General features: G+C 48.5%; 1 protein-coding gene across 1 annotated transcript; it reads left to right on the top strand.

Moving 5' to 3' along the window:
• The first annotated feature begins 2,845 nt into the window (after window positions 1-2,845).
• On the top strand, window positions 2,846-19,704 carry KCTD11 (potassium channel tetramerization domain containing 11). Its single transcript, XM_083581154.1, has 3 exons — window positions 2,846-2,953; window positions 9,693-10,790; window positions 18,658-19,704. Exon 2 carries the CDS (start codon window positions 9,715-9,717, stop codon window positions 10,699-10,701), a length of 987 nt encoding a protein of 328 aa, XP_083437280.1. The 5' UTR covers window positions 2,846-2,953; window positions 9,693-9,714; the 3' UTR covers window positions 10,702-10,790; window positions 18,658-19,704.
• The last annotated feature ends 1,693 nt before the right edge of the window (window positions 19,705-21,397 follow it).

Raw genomic sequence — 21,397 nt, 5'->3', positions numbered from 1 at the left:
TCACCGTTCGAACAGAGTGCTAGAGAAGACTCGTTTATAATTATATTTTTGGAACGGTTAATGTTACCACGTAGCTGCCTTGTTTTATATTTTCTGATCATATTATAAAGGAGTTGTGTTGGATGTTACAAATCAAGCACTACTTGGGAGTTGTTTATTTTTGTATTTCTTATCAAAAAATTGAGCATGGAGCGAGCAAATTTTTATTCTGAAAGTGCGGTCCAGGAAAAAAAAAAGTTCGAGAACCGCTGCTCTAACCACTATACCGGCTCTCAGTTTAGAAGGAAAATCAACTAAAGCACTGAGGATCATTTAAAAATAATCTCCCGCCCCGTTGTTCGGCGCCTGGATTAGAAAGGCCATCTGACGCCGCCTGTTTACTCAGGGAGTAAATGGGCCTTCCTGAGTTTGCACAGGACATGATTCACAGCCTCTTCCCTCAAGCTGACGAAGAGGGATCTTCCTTTTTTTTCTATCCAGAAGAATATTTTTGATAGCCAAGAAACAGGACTCAGAAATCTCAGTCACTCCTGACGCCGCACCCCTTTGGGTTTGCGGCGAAGGGAATAATTCATATTCTGGGCTCCCAAACTGATGCAACAGAAGATAAGCGAGGAATGTGGGCGAAAATATAATTAGATTCTGCAAACTATGCTTTGCTGCCGTCTTAATCCCAAGCAGCCTGCGGGAGGAGTGGCCTCCTTTAATCTTCTGGCATCTTAGGCGAGAAAGAGGTCATATTGGGCGGCGTCAGCAGGAGAGGAGTGGGGCTCGCGGAGGGCAGAGGAAAAAACAAGACCTTTTCTCCTTTCCTTGTGCTTCTAACAGGAGGTGTGCTGTCGGACACAACTAAACGACTAAACAACAACCACTTTAGCTAATGGGGCCTCCTGCTGCCGCCACGCTGCCAGATCACGATTTGTGTTCTCATCCTGAAGCAAAGTTCTTAACCCGAGGTAATATTTCTGGGTTAGCGGAGTCTGTAACCTGAAGCGTATGTAACCCGAGGTACCACTGTATCCCTGTACTAGCTCACTGGGAAAACTTCAGAAATTCATATAGACAGGTCAGCTGCTCAGCAGCCCCTCTGCCTGAGTGATAATCCCTGGCATCCTGATACCTGAGTGTCAGACAGGTAGCCATTCCAGAAATACCAAACCCAGATGAAGGCAAAAGGGTGGGATTAACTTGGCTGCGAAATTTGTTGTTGTTTAGTCGTTTGGTCGTGTCCGCCTCTTCGTGACCCCCTGGACCAGAGCACGCCAGGCCCTCCTGTTTTCCACTGCCTCCCGCAGTTTGGTCAAACTCATGCTGGTAGCTTCAAGAACACTGTCCAACCATCTTGTCCTCTGCCGTCCCCTTCTCCTTGTGCCCTCCATCTTTCCCAACATCAGGGTCTTTTCCAGGGAGTCTTCTCTTCTCATGAGGTGGCCAAAGTATTGGAGGTGGCCAAAGTATTCCCTACTGGGAAATAGGGAAATGTAAATATCTCTTTTGTTTCACTTGATGGGTGTTTGGTGGAGGGCAAGGAGAACCATGGGGCAGGGTCCAGGATGCTCAGATTCCTGCCACCAGACCTCCCCTTTCATGATGTAACCGTGATGTATGAGTGATGTAGTTTGGGGGGGTGTAACATGGGGATTAGCAGCTAATAAAAGTTTGGGTTCTCTTTTGTTCGGGGCTTCCATGTTGTTCCACCTGGTGGCAGGTGGGAGTCCTGTCGCGACAGTCTTCAATAAAGACCAAGCCGACTGGCTGCTGTTTTGCTCTGGTATTCCTGGCTGGTGTCCTTGTTTTTTGTCCAAGGGAGCCCTCAGATTTCTCCGTTAACATTGTCATCTAGTCCAACCCCTTGCAATGCAGGAATCTCAACTAAAGCATCAACGGCAGGTGGCTATCCAACCTGTGCAGACTCCGGGCTTCTGGCAAAGGCACTCTTCACATGCTCAGAAACACTGCTTTCTAACTTCATGAAAAGCAGAAAGTTAAGTGTTATGCTTGGAGAAGGGAGGGTTAAACCAACTGTGGAGATCCAGGAGGGAGTTTTTTATTTCCACTTCCATGGCTAGCAGCTCAAAGCTCAAACTTGCCCTCCATATTTCAAATATATATTTTATTAAATTTCCCAAAAGTTCACATAAACAATCCCATACATGATAGATTTTTCTTCTCTTTTTCCGATTTCCCTTCCCATTTCCCGTGATGTTTCCTTTTCCATTTTTTCTCTCGCAAAAGCAGCGGTATCTGGAATATTGGGGGGGGGGGTGCCAGGACGCCTGGGTCCCCTCCTCGCTTCTAAGAGACTCCTGAGAGCGGGGAGGCGTCGAAAGCGGCGGGGCTCCTGGATCTCCCCTACCTGAGCGCTGGAAAACCTCCCCTCCATTTTTCGAAACATATATTTGATTATTATAATAATAATTTATTATTTATACCCCGCCCATCTGGCTGGGTTTCCCCAGCCACTCTGGGCGGCTTCCAACAAAACACTAAAACGCAACCTATCAAACATTGATTGACATTCCAAAAAGTTCACATAAACAACCCAAGACATGATAGCTTTTTCTTTTGTTTTGCAGATTTCCCATCCCATTCCCTCCCCTCCATTTTCCCCCCTCTTGCAGAAGCGGGGGGGGGTCTGGAGGGTCGGTGGGGTGCCAGGACGCCTGGGTCCCCTCCTCGCTCCCGGATCCCCCATACCTGTTCTGGGGAGACCCGTGAGACGCGACTGGCGGGGCGGGGGCGGAGAGAACGCCCGCCCCGGACGCCTGGGTCCCTTCCCTCCCTCCCTCCCGGGCGTCCGTCGGGGCGGAGACCGGCGCCTGCCCGCCCCCCCGGCCGGTCCCTCCCTTATAAAGCGCGGCCGGCGCCCAGATAAGCTCAGCTGCGCGCAGCGCTGCGCTCCACTTCCTGCGCCGGCACCGGGAGCCGCCCAGAGACCTCGCCTCTGCTCCAGGTACAGCGACCCCTCCGGGCAGGATCGGGGCCCCCCTGTCCTGTTTTCCTCTTGGGTGGTCCTTCCCCCCCCTTAGGACACCCCCCTCCCGCCCCCCAAGGCACTCCCAGGCCCTTTTGGGTTGGATAGGTGGGGGCCTTTTCCTGGGCTGAAAAATTTCTAGTCCACCAGCCATCCCTGAAGTCTTTTCCTGGTACAGCCAGCCTCTTTCTAGAAGATCAGGTTTTTAATTCTGTTTTAACAACTTATTGTGCTTTGATCTCGTTCCCTTCGGGTTGTTGTTGTTTTCGTCGTTTTGGATACAACTTATTCATTTTATATAACCAAAACAAAACCACACACATTCAGAAATTCACATCGTATATCTTAATTGGCTTCCCTCTACTCCCCCTCCTGGTTCCATTATTTTATACTTATTCACATCCTTATAATCTTATATCTTGATCCAATTTCAAAACCTTGTTCCTGTGGTTACAAGTGACCTTTAGAAGTTCAACTCATGTAAAAGCTATACACAAAGCTTACAGAGTATGCCTTGAAAAAAAGTTCCCTTTTTGAAAAGGTTGTTTTTGACCGTAAGTTTGGGGGGGGGGGGTCTCTCTTGGCTTGGGGATTCTTTTTTTAAAAAAAAGAAGGTTCACAGGTTTGTAATAATAATAATAATTTATTATTTGTACCCCGCCCATCTGGCTGGGTTTCCCCAGCCACTCTGGGCGGCTTCCACAGAGACCAAAAATACACTAAAATGTCACACATTAAAAACTTCCCTGAACAGGGCTGCCTTAAGATGTCTTCTGAATGTCAGGTAGTTGTTTATTGCTTTGACATCTGACGGGAGGGCGTTCCACAGGGCGGGCGCCACCACCGAGAAGGCCCTCTGTCTGGTTCCCTGTAGCCTCACTTCTCGCAATGAGGGAACCGCCAGAAGGCCCTCGGCGCTGGATCTCAGTGTCCGGGCAGAACGATGGGGGTGGAGACGCTCCTTCAGGTTACTGGGTAGAGTTAGGAAGGGGGACCTCATGGGTCATCTAGTCCAACCCCCTTTCAATGCCAAACATGGGGTTCAAACCCACAACCCCGAGATTAAACTGATCAAACCTCCTTCCCCCTCCTCAGCTGAGTGCATCTTTTGCCAACATGGCGCCCCTCCCCAGATGTTTTGGACTACAGCGCCCAATACCCTGAGTCAGCGTGGCCCAATTGTTGTGGAACTGCCCCACGAAAGTTACACCCTGAGCTCCTTGTCAAAACTCCCAATTTTATTGCAGGTTTCCTGCTCGGACCCCAAACTAGTTGTATTGTATTGGAACCCATATTTCGCTCCGCCTCCTGTCCGAATAAAAAAAATATTCCAAGCAGAGGGACAGAAAATAGGATTCCTCCAGCCTAACAGAGCTGCAACGTTTAAATTGGTCGTTTGCTTAGATGAATTGTCTTCAAAACTTTGAAATCTTTGAGAAGGGAAAGTCGATTTATTTTGGGGGAAAGTTGATTAGTCAATCTTAAGGGTTCTCTGGGAAGGAAGTCACACAAAGGAACCTCCTTCTTGTTATTTTACGGTATTTATACCTGCCACTTAATCGATGAAAATCTCTACATGAAATCTCGTAATACGTGCACAAGAAAATGCTGGTAAAATCAAAACTTTACAAACAAGGAGATGTACAATTTGTCCAAAAAAGGAGAAGCCAAAATCGACAGCGTTAAAATGATACAAAGTGTGTGTATATACATATCTATCTATCTATCTATCTATCTATCTATCTATTGTTTGATGTATTACAGTATTTTAATATTTTGTTGGAAGCCGCCCAGAGTGGCTGGGGAAGCCCAGCCAGATGAGCGGCGTATAAATAATAATAATAATAATAATAATAATAATAATAATAATAATAATAATTAATTATTATTATTTATAAAATAGAATTGTAGGGTCTTCTAGTTCAACCCTGAGCCAAAGAATCTGACAGATGGCTATCCAACCTCTGTTTAAAAACTTCCAGTGAAGATTTAAAACCCTCCAGTGTGTAGCCTTATTGAATGCCCCATTATTATCTTTTCCTTACACACTTGCTTCAATCTTCCCCCTTTCCCTTTGTCGAAATTATATTAAATTAAATTGCAAGATCTCTGGGGCACAGCTTCCACTTCTGCCTGGGCTCTGAGATTGCCTGTGCAACCTCACATATTTGCAACCTTGATGTCTAGAAACATTTTCCCCCTCTGAAAAAAGAGAGAAAACAACAGCAGCAAAACAACCAAGCAAGCTTTTCCGGAAGCCTGCTTCTGAGGCCCGGACATTGTCGGCGTTTGTGTGAGAATGCTAAAAGTTCCCTATGAATTTTCAACGGCGTAATGTATTTATGTTTGTAAATGTTTGCTGCTTGGAAGCCCGAGCCGCAAAAAGTAATTACCTGTCTTGAGATGAAACATGCATGTGTCATAGCGAGGTGTCAAAAAGGACGGGGGAAATAAATGCATTCAGTTCTTAATCACTGCCTTGACCTCAGCTTCTTCTGGTCTATTTGTAGAAAAGAATCTGCAGGGCAGGGCTGGGAACTCAAGATGTTGTTGGACTCCAACTCCCATCAGCCCCAGACAGGCGGGAGCCAGGGATTATGGGAGTTGTAGTCCAGTAACATTGGGAGGGACCCACACGCTTCCACCCCCTCCTTTAACAACATGTTTAATGCGTCAGAATAGTTGCTTACTCATATGCAAAGGTTCAGAAGAAGGCAAGCGAAACTACTGACTGGATAGAAAGTTTGCAGCGTTTGAGATTTTAGTTTAGAAAAAGGGTCATAGGCAGCGGGATGGAAGTTGATAAAACGAATGATGGGGAGCAAGAGAACAGCGGAAAGCTTTTCCTCATAACAATAGAATATGCAGGCATCTGAGGAGCGGGAACATCGACAAAGCCAGGACAGATACAACAAAGTCGTTCACACAGCGCATGGTTTAAACTGTGGAAATCCCTGCCACATTAGGCAGAGATGGCCACCAAATTAAAGGTAAAGGGACCCCTGAGCATTAGGTCCAGTCGTGGCCGACTCCGGGGTTGCGGCGCTCAGCTCACTTTATTGGCCGAGGGAGCCGGTGTCCAGCTTCCGGGTCACGTGGCCAGCAGGACTAAGCTGCTTCTGGTGAACCAGAGCAGCGCACGGAAACGCCGTTTACCTTCCCGCTGGAGCGGTACCTATTTATCTACTTGCACTTTGATGTGCTTTCGAACTGCTAGGTTGGCAGGAGCAGGGACCGAGCAACGGGAGCTCACCCCGTCGCGGGAATTCGAACCGCCGACCTTCTGATCGGCAAGTCCTAGGCTCTGTGGTTTAACCCACAGCGCCACCCGCGTCCCACCAAATTACATGGCTTTAAAAGAGGATTGGAGAAATTCAGGAAGGAGGAGAGGGTGATGGATGGCTATCAACCACGATGGCTGTTCTGTGCCTCCACGAATAGACGCAGCAATGCTTCTGGATCCCAGTTGTTGGAAACCGCAGGAGGGGAGAGTAAAGGGCCGTTGGGAGTTGTAGCTCAGTGACGCCTGGAGGGCAGCGTCTTGGAGACAGCTGCTTGGTGGTGCGTTGATGTGCTCAGACAAACGGGCAAAGCAAAGGCAGCGAGGGAACAGGCCCTGCTTCAGAAATCCTGTACGCATCCATGTGCCCAACCTCTGCGTCCTTCTCCCTCTTCCTTTCTGCGATATGGTGTGCGCACACCTGTCGACACGTTGTTTGGCGCTCTGCTCCAGCAGCACTTGTAAGCGCCTCTCCTTGATATAAAATCAGTTCCTTCCCTCCCTCCGCCCCTTGACCCATCCTCGGCCTCCCCCAGAGAGGTGGTCTCGGGCACAAGACTGGGACCCACCCAATGCACCGGGGGTTGTTTGGGGTGCCACCAGACTCCCTGTTTTGTTGTTGTTGTTGTTTAGTCGTGTCCGACTCTTCGTGACCCCCTGGACCAGAGCACGCCAGGCCCTCCTGTCTTCCACTCCCTCCCGCAGTTTGGTCAAACTCATGCTGGTCCCTTCGAGAACACTGTCCCACCATCTCGTCCTCCGCCGTCCCCTTCTCCTTGTGCCCTCCATCTTTCCCAACATCAGGGTCTTTTCCAGGGAGTCTTCTCTTCTCATGAGGTGGCCAAAGTCTTGGAGCCTCAGCTTCACGATCTGTCCTTCCAGTGAGCACTCAGGGCTGATTTCCTTCAGAATGGAGAGGTTTGATCTTCTTGCAGTCCATGGGACTCTCAAGACTCTCCTCCAGCACCAGAATTCAAAAGCATCCATTCTTCGGCGATCAGCCTTCTTTATGGTCCAGCTCTCACTTCCATACATCACTACTGGGAAAACCATAGCTTTAACTATACAGACCTTTGTTGGCAAGGTGATGTCTCTGCTTTTTAAGATGCTGTCTAGGTCTTGAGTAACTCAGAGAAGCTATGAACTATGCCGTGCAGGGCCACCTAAGATGGACAGGTCACATTGGAGAGTTTTGACCAAACATTATCCACCTGGAGCTGGAACCGGCAAGCCACTCCAGTATCCCTGCCAAGAAAACTCCATGGACAAAGACAACTCCCTGTTTAGTAAACCCAAAGTCTCCTGCTGTCTCCACGTCCTTCGGCATTTGTGGGCAAACAGTCTCTGCTCCTGTCACCAGCCAGCCGTGGCTATTTATGGCTACTTGACGTGATGGCTGTGGTCTGACTTCACAGTTGCAGGTAGAGTTCAAAGGGACCCCCAAAGGTCATCCATCCCACCCTCCTTCAAAGCAGGGATCTCAGCTAAAGCATCCACGACAGATGGCCATCAAACTGCGTCAAAACTTCCTAGGAATGAGAATCCGCCTCCTCACAAGGGTGTCTGTTCCACTATCGAACGCCTCTTGCTGTCAGAAAGTTCTGCTTCGAATCCTGATTGACGGTTTCCCTTCCGGGCGTGTGGTTGCCCCCTGTGAACAGGATGGTGGGCCACTGGCCTGATCGCAGCAGGCTGTTGTTCCGCTCCGATGCGTACAACTCAATCCACAAATTCTCCATTCTTTCTTGTTTTAAATTATTTTTATTTGGTTTTTCCAATTAATGTTTACATTCAAACTCACATACAGTCATACCTCGGGTTACAGACGCTTCAGGTTGTGTTTTTTCGGGTTGCGGACCGCCGAAACCTGGAAGTACCGGAACGGGTTACTTCCGGGTTTCGGCGGCCGCGCATGCGCATAAGCGCTAAATCGCGCTTTGCGCATGCACAGAAACGCCGAATCGCCGAATCGCAACACGTGCATGGGCAGACGCGGTTGTGAACGCTGCGGGTTGTGAACGTGCATCCCGCACAGATCATGTTCGCAACGTCCACTGTATAGATGAAAACAAATGCAAGATTCTTTTGAATCTATAGACTTCCCTCCGCCCTTCCCTGGGTTCCACACTTATCATTTTCTGCTGCATATTTTACATCCTCCAGTTGATTAATTATCCATTACTGTACATCCAAAGTCTTTGTTATATTGCAAGTGTTATTTGAGTCCTGTTAAAGAGCTCAGTTGTTTACAGTGTTCTTCCAAGTACGATATAATTTCCCCCTATTCTTTATTATAGTTTTGCTTCCTGATTTCTGATTTGATTTTTTTTTTGCGGCCTTTTTCACCGTCTCTGAATAGTCCAGGCTTCCTCAACCTTGGCCCTCCAGATGTTTTTGGGACTACAACTCCCATGATCCCTAGCTAGCAGGACCAGTGGCCAGGGATGATGGGAATTGTAGTCTCAAAACATCTGGAAGTCCGAGGTTGAGGAAGCCTGGAATAGTCCATCAGTTTGGTCTGCCATTCCTCTCTGGTAGGGACCTTGGCATCTTTCTATCTCTGGGCTGCAAGCGTTCTGGCAGCTGACATATTTACCTGGCAGGTGAGACACCTTGATCACAAATGCTTCTTTCGCCAGGTGAAATCCCTCCTTCGCAACTTCCCTTACATACTTTATGACCACTGCTCCATAGCAATTGTTGTTATACATTCACCATATAGATGGGTTTTTGAAGCATTTCTGTATCCTTCTGCTCTGCTGAGGAAGAATTCCACGAAACAGTGGGTATATCTGGAATCACTGTTCACCACGTCTGTTTGCGGACCACTTTGGCAGCGTTGGACATCATAAAACAAAGCTTTGCGGCTTGTTTTCACCAGATAAGATTCTGACCTCTTGCTTCTTTCAGAGACTTGTACAGTGGTACCTCGGGTTACATACGCTTCGGGTTACAGACTCCGCTAACCCAGAAATAGTGCTTCAGGTTAAGAACTTTGCTTCAGGATGAGAACAAAAATCGTGCAGCAACGGCGCAGCGACAGCGGGAGGCCCCATTAGCTAAAGTGATACCTCAGGTTAAGAACAGTTTCAGGTTAAGAACGGACCTCCGGAATGAATTAAGTACTTAACCCGAGGTACCACTGTATAGTCTACAAAGATTTTCAGAGACTTAAAAGACTTATATTTATTTGGTTCTATGTTTTCAAGAGACACCATCCAGAGTACACATTTTGTGACTTTCAGAGATTTATAAGATTTCTGTTCATTTGGTTTTCCAGAGAGTATATATTTTATATTGTTTAATGTTCTGAATAGATTATATAAAGAGATTATATTGACATCGTATTGTTGAACTTGGTCATCGTGTTGCCTTTGGATATTACTGATACTTACCTGGCAGGCGAGACACCTTGATCACAAATGCTTCTTTCGCCAGGTGAAACCCCTCCTTCGCAACGATGCCGGGCACCTGCGAGGCCCCGGGGCGGACGCCTGGCCTGGTGACCTTGAACGTCGGCGGCAAGCTCTACAGCACCACCCTGGACACCCTCACCCGCTTCCCCGACTCCATGCTGGGCGCCATGTTCCGCGGCCCCCAGCCGGCCCTCACCGACAGCTGCGGCAACTACTTCATCGACCGCGATGGCAAAGCCTTCCGCCACATCCTCAACTTCCTCCGCTTTGGCCGGCTGGACCTGCCTGAGGGCTACACTGAGCTCTCCCTCCTGCGGGCCGAGGCGGACTTCTACCAGATCCGGCCGCTCCTGGAGGAGCTCCGGCGGGTGGAGGCGGAGCGCTGGCGGCAGAGGAGGAACGCGGTGCTACACGCCGACGTGGACGTACGGAAGCGCCTGGTGCACTTCAACGTCCGCCGCGGGCCGCAGAACTACGAGCTGAGCTCCAGCTGCCTGCACATCTTCACGGCCAACGTCTTCTGCACCGATAAACACTTCCTGGCGCTGCTGCGGAGGCGGCTGGGCCAATCGGGGGGCGGCGTGGAAGAGGGGCATCCTGGGAAGGGTGTGGGACAGTTTTCGAGGAATACGGCCACTGGCATGGCGAAGGATTCCGTCGTCGGCAACGGAGATTTCGGAGGGCGGCTGGGCGGTTCGGGGACCGGTGGCGAGCTGGGGATTTGGCCGGGCGACTCCACGGACGAAGACGAATCGGACGAGGAGGCGTGGGACTACTCCCCTGTAGGCACCAAGACGTGCCACCACCTTTGCCTGGAGTGGGCGCCGCGCCCAGCCGAACTTCCGGTGGCCGAGTACGCCAAACAGAAGTTGCAACCTCTGGCGGTCGGCGGGCGGGAGGTCCGTACGGGCCACGAGTTCCTGGAGGAGGTGCTGAAGGTGGCTCTGGCGCAAGGCTTCCGCGTGGATTCCGTCTTCCCCGACCCGGCGGATATCCTGAACGCCCGCTCTCTGCGGTTCGTCCGGCACTGAGCCTTGTGTGACCAAATGCCGGGGGCGGGAAGGGGGAGAGGAGCAGTGCCGCGCAAAGATCAGCGCCGTCTTAAAGGAAGATGGAGATGGTAAGAAACTGGAGGGGACATGATGGAAGAGGAGGGAAGGTTGGTGCTCGTTGAGTTCAGCTTGATGGGCAAGTTCCTATACACACACACACACACACACACACACACACACACACATTTTTATAGGGACGCGGGTGGCGCTGTGGGTTAAACCACAGAGCCTAGGAGTTGCCAATCAGAAGGTCGGCGGTTTGAATCCCCGCGACGGGGTGAGCTCCCGTTGCTCAGTCCCAGCTCCTGTATACACCATTTATTTTTATTTTTTCCAAACAAACCTCAAAGCGGTTTATGAAATGCAAAATGAACTTTTTGCCATTCTCCACAGCGAACCTTCCTGGGTTCTTGAGATCCTTTGGGGGGCTTCCATTTTTTCAGTCCCACGACCCTCCCAGGGACGTGGGACAGGGCCTTCTCGGTGGTGGCTGCCCCCAAACAACTTTGGAACTCCCTTCCGAGAGAAGAAAGACTTGCTCCCTCCTTGGCCAGCTTGAGTTGCGGTCTCAGGGTGTGTGTGTGTGTGTGTGTGTGTGTGTGTGTGAGAGAGAGAGAGAGAGAGAGAGAGAGAGAGAAAGGCAAAATATAAAGAATACTACCGTATTTTTCCCTCTATTACACGCAGATTTTTTCTCCTAAAAAGTAAGGGGAAATGTCTGTGCGTGTTATAGAGCGAATGTGTGGTCCCTGGAGCTGACAAGCGTGAGTGAAGGCAAAAATCAGGCAAATATCAAAACGTCCGGAGAAGGGAGGAAAGAGGAAGCTGCTGCTTTCCTGCATTCTGCCTCAGGGTCTTACTGCCCACCCGCTTCTGTTTCCTTACTGTGTTTGCTCAGACGGAACAAAGAGCAGAGAAAACCCCTCCCCTCCAGGCAAGCAGAGTGGAAAGCTCCTCTCCGTGCGTCTGGGACTCGAAGGCAACATGCAGGTTGGGGGGGGGGGGGAAGAGAGAGAGCTGGTTGGCTTGTGGGGGGGGGGGACTTTTGCCTTCCTTTCCTCCCTCCGGTAAAACCCCTCTCCTGCATTCTTAGCCAGCTGCTTCTCTGCACACCCCTCTCCTTGTCGCTTCTATGTTTTTCCTTCCCTCCCTACTTAAAACGTGGTTCCAATCACGGATCCACATGGATCCTCAGGATCTTTGCATTGAGTCACCCCAAATTCACCATCAGATCACATAGCATGTCCATGGCTACAGCCTGCACCAAAAAAATCATGCACCCACTGTTTCCTGGGGCTGCAATGGTGCAAAAACGTGGTTACAAAGCATGGATCCACATGGATCCTCAGGATCTTTGCATTGGGTCACCCCAAATTCACCATCAGATCACATAGCATGTCCATGGCTACAGCCTGCACCAAAAAAATCACGCACCCACTGTTTCCTGGGGCTGCAATGGTGCAAAAACATGGTTACAAAGCACGGATCCACATGGATCCTCAGGATCTTTGCATTGGGTCACCCCAAATTCACCATCAGATCACATAGCATGTCCATGGCTACAGCCTGCACCAAAAAAATCATGCACCCACTGTTTCCTGGGGCTGCAATGGTGCAAAAACGTGGTTACAAAGCATGGATCCACATGGATCCTCAGGATCTTTGCATTGGGTCACCCCAAATTCACCATCAGATCACATAGCATGTCCATGGCTACAGCCTGCACCAAAAAAATCATGCACCCACTGTTTCCTGGGGCTGCAATGGTGCAAAAACGTGGTTACAAAGCATGGATCCACATGGATCCTCAGGATCTTTGCATTGGGTCACCCCAAATTCACCATCAGATCACATAGCATGTCCATGGCTACAGCCTGCACCAAAAAAATCACGCACCCACTGTTGCCTGGGGCTGCAATGGTGCAAAAACGTGGTTACAAAGCATGGATCCACATGGATCCTCAGGATCTTTGCATTGGGCTACCCCAAACTCACCGTCAAATCACATGTCTGTGGCTGCAGCATGAAGCACAAAAATGATACATCCACTGTTTCATTCAGATTTTTTTTTTCTTGTTTTCCTCCTCTAAAAACTATGTGCGTGTTATGGTCAGGTGCGTGTTATCGAGCGAAAAATACGGTAATTGTTTTTTAAGAACTATCCATGGTCCCTCTACAGCCCCTGGGTATACCGTATATAATATTTCCTTCCTCTAATCAGAGATGGCCTCTGCAAGGCAGGGTCCTCTGAAGTCGGGGGGAAATATTTCTGAATTTGGACCCCAACATCCCGGTTCCTCAAACTGTGGTGGATGTTTCAGAACAGTTAGACAGGAGAGAGACGGAGGCAAATTTGGAGAAAAAAAATTAAGAGGCCGTGCGGCAAATCAGTAACTTTCGGCAGGACTTGGATCTAGGTTCAGAGTTCAAAATATCGGCAGTCAAAAGTCAGAGCAGGAAGCCAAGCGTTCTCCCTGCTGAACAATGTTTGCATAAGAATACTGTGGACGCTCGGGTTGCGAACATGATCCGTGGGGGAGGCACGTCTGCAACCCACAGCTGCATCTGCGCACGCTCGGGTTGCGATTTGGCGCTTCTGTGCATGTGCAAAGCGCGATTTAACGCTTTTGCGCATGCACGACTGCCGAAACCCGGAAGTAACCCATTCCGGTACTTCCAGGTTTCGGCAGTCCGCAACCTGAAAAAACAGAACCTGAAGCGTCTGTAACCCAAGGTATGATTGTAAATATATTTTTAAAAATTAAAAATTGTCCAGTAGCACCTTAAAAGTAAAGGGACCCCTGACCATTCGGTCCAGTCGTGGCCGACTCCGGGGTTGCGGCACTCATCTCGTTTTATTGGCCGAGGGAGCCGGCATACAGCTTCCGGGTCATGTGGCCAGCAGGACTAAGCAGCTTCTGGCGAACCAGAGCAGCGCACGGAAACGCTGTTTACCTTCCTGCCGGAGTGGTACCTATTGATCTACTTGCACTTTGACGTGCTTTTGAACTGCTAGGTTGGCAGGAGCTGGGACCAAGCAACGGGAGCTCACCCCGTTGCGGGGATTCGAACCGCCAACCTTCTGATCAGCAAGTCCTAGGCTCTGTTGTTTAACCCACAGCGCCACCCGCGTCCCACCTTAGAGACCAACTAAGTTTGTTCTTGGTACAGTGGTACCTCAGGTTACATACACTTCAGGTTACAGACTCCACTAACCCAGAAATATTACCTCAGGTTAAGAACTTTGCTTCAGGATGAGAACAGAAATCGTGCTCCGGAGGCGCGGCGGCAGCAGGAGGCCCCATTAGCTAAAGTGGCGCTTCAGGTTAAGAACAGTTTCAGGTTAAGAACGGACCTCCGGAATGAATTAAGTACTTAACCCGAGGTACCACTGTATAAGCTTTCGTGTGCATGCACACTTTTTCAGATAGTATAAGGATAGTAAGGGAACGAAAGGAAGAATTATTATTATTATTATTATTTATTTATACCCTGCCCATTTGGCTGGGTTGGAATGCTGAAAGCGACCTTATACAGAGTCACACCAATTGAGCTCAGTGTTGTTGACACGGGCTGGCAGCAGTTGCTGTCCAGGGTTTCAGGCAGGGGGTCTCTACCTGGAGATGCTGTCGGGTGGAACCCGCAGCCTTCTGCATCCCAGGCAGGTGCCCTCTCACTGATCTGCAGCCCGTGCTCTGAGCTGTGCGGAAGACCAGACCAATAATAATAATAATAATAATTTGTTTATATCCCACCCTCCCCAGCTGAAGCCGGGCTCAGAGCGGCTAACAACAGTAAAAGTAACACAATTCACATAAAATCGCAATCAGTTAATTGAAATACATTCTAAAATCTTCTCCGGTAATTTACCCTCTTTTATCTGTCAACGTTGCTTGACACTTCTGACACCACTTGGCTGCAATGCAGTGGTTCTTGTGGGAATTCCATGCAACCAGGCAGCAAAAACCATCAGGATGTTTGCAGGCCAGCTTCTTTGAGGGAAGGGGAAATTGTCGCTCAGGGGGAAAGTGGTTTCACACAGGCCCTAACGGAAAGGCGGAGTTTTGTAGGGAAGGCTGGGGAGTGAGCAGAGTTCAGAGATGGAGGGGAAGAATAATAAATAATAATAAAATAATAATAATAAAATAATAATAATAATTTTTTTATTTATATCCTGCCCTCCCCAGCCGAAGCCGGGCTCAGAGCGGCTAACAACACAATTTACATAAGTAACACAGTAACACAATTTATATAAAGTAAAAGTAACACAATTTACATAAAATCACAATCATTCTAAACTACATTCTAGAAATGTATTTAGAAATACATTCTAAAATCCTTCTCAGGGGAGGAGGTTGGCTGCCACGGTCAGAGTGTTCTGGGGTTTAAATGAGAGGTGCTGGGGCTCAGCCCCCGAGAAAGCCTTCCCTCCTGGTCCCAGCACCTCCCTGAAGAGGGAAAGGAACTTTGCACATGTGCAGTGGTGCCCTTGTTACTCCTGCAGCCCCGAAAGTGATCGAGATAAACTTCTGGCTTGTCTCAGAGGCCGGACACCTGGGCGAGAGTGTTGCTAGGATCTGGGCGTCGCTTCCTCCAAAGTCGGCCAACCTGTCTTTACAAAAGGGAAGGAGAGGGCCGGTCACCTGGCCCCTCCCAAGCCCAAGCAAAATGAGCTGGTTGTGTTTAGTGGGTTTAGCTGCAAGGATGGGCTGGGGATTCTGGGAGACAGAGTAGGACTTCCACCTGAATTGTGGTTCTATTATTATTATTGTTACATAGGGAGAGTCTGCCAGGTCAGGCCAAGGGCCATCTAGTCCAGGCTCCTGTTCTCAGAGTGGTCAACCAGTAGGGAAACTCACACGCAGGATTTGAACCCAAGATCCCTCTCCCCTCTTGCGATTCCCCATGACTCATATTCAGAAGCATTTGCTGCCTCCCAAACGAGAGTCCTCTCCTCTGTGAATTTCTCTGATTGTTTTTGAAAGCTGTCCATCGCCGCTTCCTGTGGCAGGGAGTTCCACAGGTCAACTATGGAGGAGGACTTCCTTTTATCTGCCCTGCATCTTCCAGCCTTCAGCCTCGAGTGATGTCTGCAAGATCTAACGCTACGAGAGAGAGGGAGGAGAACTTTTCTCTTTCCCCGCGCCAGGCAAAATCTTATAAACTCCTGCCATGGTTGTTCAAACTTGCCTCTTCTCCATAATAATATTATTTATACCCTGCCCACAGGGCCAAATTTAGGTTTGATGAGGCCCTAAGTTACTGGAGGTAATGGGGCCCTTTATATGTCCAGCTGCCCTTTGTCAACAACGAATTGTCACTGTTTTTTGTATTGAATATATGCTCTATGGTCACTTATGGACCTAATAGGTATCTCAAGCCATTTGCCCATGTTGCCCTGCAACCAGTCCATGCAGAATGTAGGCACCCTATATATAGAAAGGAGCAAACCAGTAGGTGGGGCCCGTGACTTACATCCTAGGAGCCTACACAACACAAAACACTGTTGCTGCATGTAGATTTTATTTTATTTGTTTTGTATCTTATATTTTGGAAATGTACATCCATTTTTTCCCCTTTAACTTTTTTGGGGACCCCCAAGAGAATGGGGCCCTAAGCTATAGCTTGTTTGTTGTTGTTGTTTAGTCGTGTCCAACTCTTTGTGACCCCCTGGACCAGAGCACGCCTGGCACTTCTGTCTTCCACTGCCTCCCGCAGTTGGTCAAACTCATGCTGGTAGCTTTGAGAACACTGTCCAACCATCTCGTCCTCTGTTGCCTGCTTCTTGGGAGAAAAACAATGACAAACCTAGACAGTATCTTAAAAAGCAGAGACACCACCTTGCCGACAAAGGTCCGTATAGCTAAAGCTCTGGTTTTCCCAGTAGTGATGTATGGGAGTGAGAGCTGGACCATAAAGAAGGCTGATGGCCGAAGAATGGATGCTTTTGAATTCTGGTGCAGGAGGAGACTCTTGAGAGTCCCATGGACTGCAAGAAGATCCAACCTCTCCATTCTGAAGGAAATCAGCCCTGAGTGCTCACCGGAAGGACAGATCCTGAAGCTGAGGCTCCAATACTTTGGCCACCTCATGAGAAGAGAAGACTCCCTGGAAAAGACCCTGATGTTGGGAAAGATGGAGGGCGCAAGGAGAAGAGGACGAGATGGTGGGACAGTGTTCTCAAAGCTACCCCAAACTGCGGGAGGCAGTGGAAGACAGGAGTGCCTGGCGTGCTGTGGTCCAGGGGGTCACGAAGAGGCGGACATGACTAAACAACAACAACAAACAGGGAAACTGCCTTTCTTCATCGGAGAGTTGCTCCATCCCCTTGACTGGACCTTTTCCAACTCTTAACAATCTCCGTTTTGAGGCGAGGCAATCAGAACTGTGCATGTCTTGTTCCAAACAGGGGGAGAGATGGATTTGAGGTGTGTCAAGGCGAACACTGAGCCATTCTGACTCTCCTATTGGCGTCTTGAGAACTCGGGGTGGTTGCAGAGTGGTACCTCGGGCAGGCCAGATTGCTGGTGGGGAGGTTGATCTTTGTCTTTCTGGGCTGACAAGCAGGCTATTGTATTATGGGCTGCCTGCTCCCAGAATGCCAGCCTTTGTTATGGGTCTGTGCTGTGGGGAGCTCAGTTCAATGGGGCTCACAGTCTCTCTCACTTCTGCGCGGGTCGAGATTTCTTTTATTTCAGTTTGCAACAGCCACGACAACAGATGGAAATTGAAAGGTGAAAAGCGTTCCAGCTATAAAATAGGCACGCGGAAGGAGTATCGTGGCACATGGGTTTGAATAACAAAGCGAAGAATATATGTGTTGTCCAATTATCAAATTCAGTTATATAAAAAGTGTCAGCCTCAGCTTTGAGTTCCCAGACAGACTGCAAATCCTATCATTCCTAGCCAGAGATGATGGGAGTTGTAGTCCATCTGGAGACCTGAGAGACAGGCTCCAGTCCTTGCTGAAATCTCAAATTATCCCTATTTTTTCCCTGTTATGGTAGCCATATTCCAGAGGGAGTGTTACCAAGTCTCTGGGGCAAGATTTGGGACTGTTTTCTGTTGAGTTGCAATTCCTATTTGTGCTGCCCAGGTTGCACATAAGACCATTATATATATATTTTTGACAACATATCTACATCTGTGTCATCAGAAAATAGTCAGTAATGTTAATTTTGGGCAGCAAACAATCTTTTTCTTTAGTACAGTGGTACCTCAGGTTAAGTACTTAATTCGTTCCAGAGGTCTGTTCTTAATCTGAAACTGTTCTTAACCTGAAGCACCGCTTTAGCTAATGGGGCCTCCTGCTGCCGCTGGAGCACGATTTCTGTTCTCATCCTGAAGCAAAGTTCTTAACCTGAAGCACTATTTCTGGGTTAGTGGAGTCTGTAACCTGAAGCGTATGTAACCTGAGGTACCACTGTACCAAGAACAAACTTAGTTGGTCTCTAAGGTGGGACGCGGGTGGCGCTGTGGGTGGCAGTCGTGCATGCGCAAAAGTGCTAAATCGCGCTGTAACCTGAAGCATATGTAACCTGAAGCGTATGTAACCCGAGGTACCACTGTAATATTGATCATATCTGTCAAAATTAAAGTGATGATATGTGCCAAGTTTATCGCAACCTCTCCAGCAGTAATGGAAGAAACATTTTTGACTTTTGCAAAGGAGTGCAATACCATCTGTGTGGTAATTTCAAGTAGTTTTTCCTAAGGCAACTGGAAACGGATTTTAAGGGTCGTTGTTCCATCCCGCTGTTTTTGGACTACAATTCCCATCATCCCTAGCTAATAGGACCAGTGGTCAGGGATGATGGGAATTGTAGTCCCAAAACAGCTGGAGGGCCAAGTTTGGCCATCACTGGGCTAAATCAACTCTACAGCTCTATGATTTCCAAAGTTTAACAGTCTCTTTTTTTATTCTTCTTCTTCTAGGTTTTTATTAAAGTTTCCTGTGCCTTCGGCTTCCCACAGCTGAGCTGAATTTCTGGGGTTCTCCTCACCTCACCCAAATCTTCCACCTTAGAACCACAGCAACCAAATACCCTACAAAGGGGAGACTGGGCTGAAGATGGCTGGATGGGTTTTGAAACACACAAGTGCATTTTGGGGGGCGACTCATCGCCATGCAAACAGACAGTTGTTAACGCTTTTCACTGAGGACACTTTGACGTTAGGGTGAAACGGGCTGCCTCCTGGCTTTAACAATTATGTGCCTTTTGGAAAACCCAAAAAGCATTTTTTTTTTTAACACTCACAAAATGGAACCTTTGAGGGTTTCTCGGGGAGTGGGTCTGGAGTCTTAATGATGAAACCGGTTTCAATCTGGTTTGGTTTTGCAAGGAGCACTGTGGCTTTTTGAATTTAGACCTGTTGTCTTGTTTCTGACTGCCTTGTAGCTATATAGATAGATATATTTTTTTAGGCACATAAACACTTCTCAGGTGGTGGGAATGTGGCCACTGCCTAGGCTAACCTTTGCCAAACTGGCGACCTCCGGACTACAACTCCCATCATCCTCAGCGTCGCGCTGGCGGGGCATGATGGGAGTTGTAGTCCCATCGGCAGGCCGCCATGTTGGCAAAGGCTGGTCTAGCAGGCGTCCTGGTCGCTAAGTGGGTATAAACTTCACATTTTACTCTCGCATCATTCCCTTGACACGAAAACATCTGGATAGTTGCTTTTCGAAGCTGTGTTTCGGTGGTGGTGGTGGAGACGCACACCCCCTCCTTTGGAAACGGCTGGGGCCTGTTGGAAGAAAATATTGCATTTGCCACGGTGGTTCTCAGCACACCTGGAGATGCCCCATTATTCTTAGTGCCCTTTGTGTGGTCTGTATTCTCGTCGGTTAGAGAGCCAAACATCTGTTTTGGGAGAAGGGTCACTACCGTCTTCCTTCCGCCGCTGACGGTGAGCAGGTGTGTCGGCCTCAGAGGTTGACCGCGGTGTCGCAGTACAATAAAGCTTGCTTTTTAATAAAAATATACAGACTTTGGTGAGGATATTGGGGGGGTGGGAATGGAGGAAATTGGGAATTCCCAGAAAATGGACGCCTTTGTTTGTGGATGTGCGGAGAAGCAAACATAAAAATAAATTCCTGCCATATTAGGCCATGTATCTCAGCACCCTTGCAGTAGCTTTAGAGCAAAACAACAACAGCAGACCTATGGTTACGTGAAACAAACACACAAGACGTAACAGGCTGTATTTTTGAATAAATAAGGTATACTATTCATAGTATCCAATTGTAGATTTCAACGGAAGTCTCATAAAGTTCAACGAAGAAAGCAGAAGACCCAGTGGATCAGTTCATTCTCTAGTTAGTTCATGCACAAGGTCCATACATGTATAAGTATTTATTCCACCTGTCTGTAACCACTACTATGCTATAAGATCCACTATCCTGTAATATTACGTATGAGCCTGTTCTATTGATGAAGCCTAGGATGGCGAAACAAGGCTAATATTCCAGAAATCTTTGTCTTAGACTCTGTGGAACTGTAACAACCCTTCACGTGCATTATTGGACTCTTATGAACAGACAGGTGGAAAAGACACTTATACTTGTATGGACCTTATGCATGAACTCACTAGAGAATGAACTGTTTGCAGCTCTGGGAACTGACCGGTAGAGGGAGAAAAATATCTATCTCTCTCTCTCTCTCTCTCTCTCTCTCTCTCTCTCTCGGCAGGTCGAAGCACAAAAGAGGCATTACATTAGGCTTATTTACAGACCTGCGTCGTCATCGTGTACCTGCTAAACCTGTTCAGGCTCTCAACGCCCACACATTCCCCCTCCTCCTCTGTGGATCTATGCGCAAGCTCTGATGTGGCCCATCTTAAGCACTCGGCAACAGGCCCCAACACGCACTGCTTAAATATTGAATCTTCTTCAAAGCAGGGCTGTCACGCCGGCACACTTTTAATGTGTAACGCACAGCAAAGCTTCCCTGGGCCGGCTCTGTTTCCTAAGTTGGAGGTGGTGGCGGGGAATGCTCTCCGCACATGCGCAGAGGTACTCTCTTCTTGGCTAGCCACATGGCCTAAGAGCTGGTGCCTTGGGTGTTTGGAGGCTTGAGATAGTGCAGGAGGCTCTGTCGCTCTCCCTGAAATGCTTGTCTTCTGAATCTAACGCAGCGCGGGAACGAAGAGGCTCTCGCAATCACATGTTCTCACTCTCCGTCATGCAGTGTTAGAAACTGAGATATGAACACTAGGAGCTAAAGAGCACCTTAAACCATGGTTACGGGCGCAACAACAGAATGTCCAGGCGCACTTTTTAAATAAGATTGCAAAGCTGAAAATGAATGAACTACAGCTAAAGTATTACAGTGGGACCTTGGTTCTCGAACTTAATCCGTTCCGGAAGTCCGTTCCAAAACCAAAGCGTTCCAAAGCCAAGGCGCGCTTTCCCATAGAAAGTAACGCGAAACGGAATACAGTGGTACCTCGGGTTAAGTACTTAATTCGTTCCGGAGGTTTGTACTTAACCTGAAACTGTTCTTAACCTGAAGCACCACTTTAGCTAATGGTGCCTCCTGCTGCTGCTGCGCCGCCGGAGCACAATTTCTGTTCTCATCCTCAAGCAAAGTTCTTAACCTGAAGCACTATTTCTGGGTTAGCGGAGTCTGTAACCTGAAGCGTATGTAACCTGAAGCGTATGTAACCCGAGGTA

Source organism: Podarcis filfolensis, assembly GCF_964270895.1.
Source record: "Podarcis filfolensis genome assembly, chromosome: 13".
In the NCBI taxonomy this organism is placed as follows: domain Eukaryota; kingdom Metazoa; phylum Chordata; class Lepidosauria; order Squamata; family Lacertidae; genus Podarcis; species Podarcis filfolensis.
The sequence above is the reverse complement of the archived record's forward strand: the minus strand, read 5'-3'. Positions and strand labels throughout refer to the sequence as shown.

What these genes read in the sequence shown, in the direction of transcription:
- KCTD11 (XM_083581154.1), top strand. Translation starts at nt 9,715, where the DNA reads ATGCCGGGCACCTGCGAGGCCCCGGGGCGGACGCCTGGCCTGGTGACC.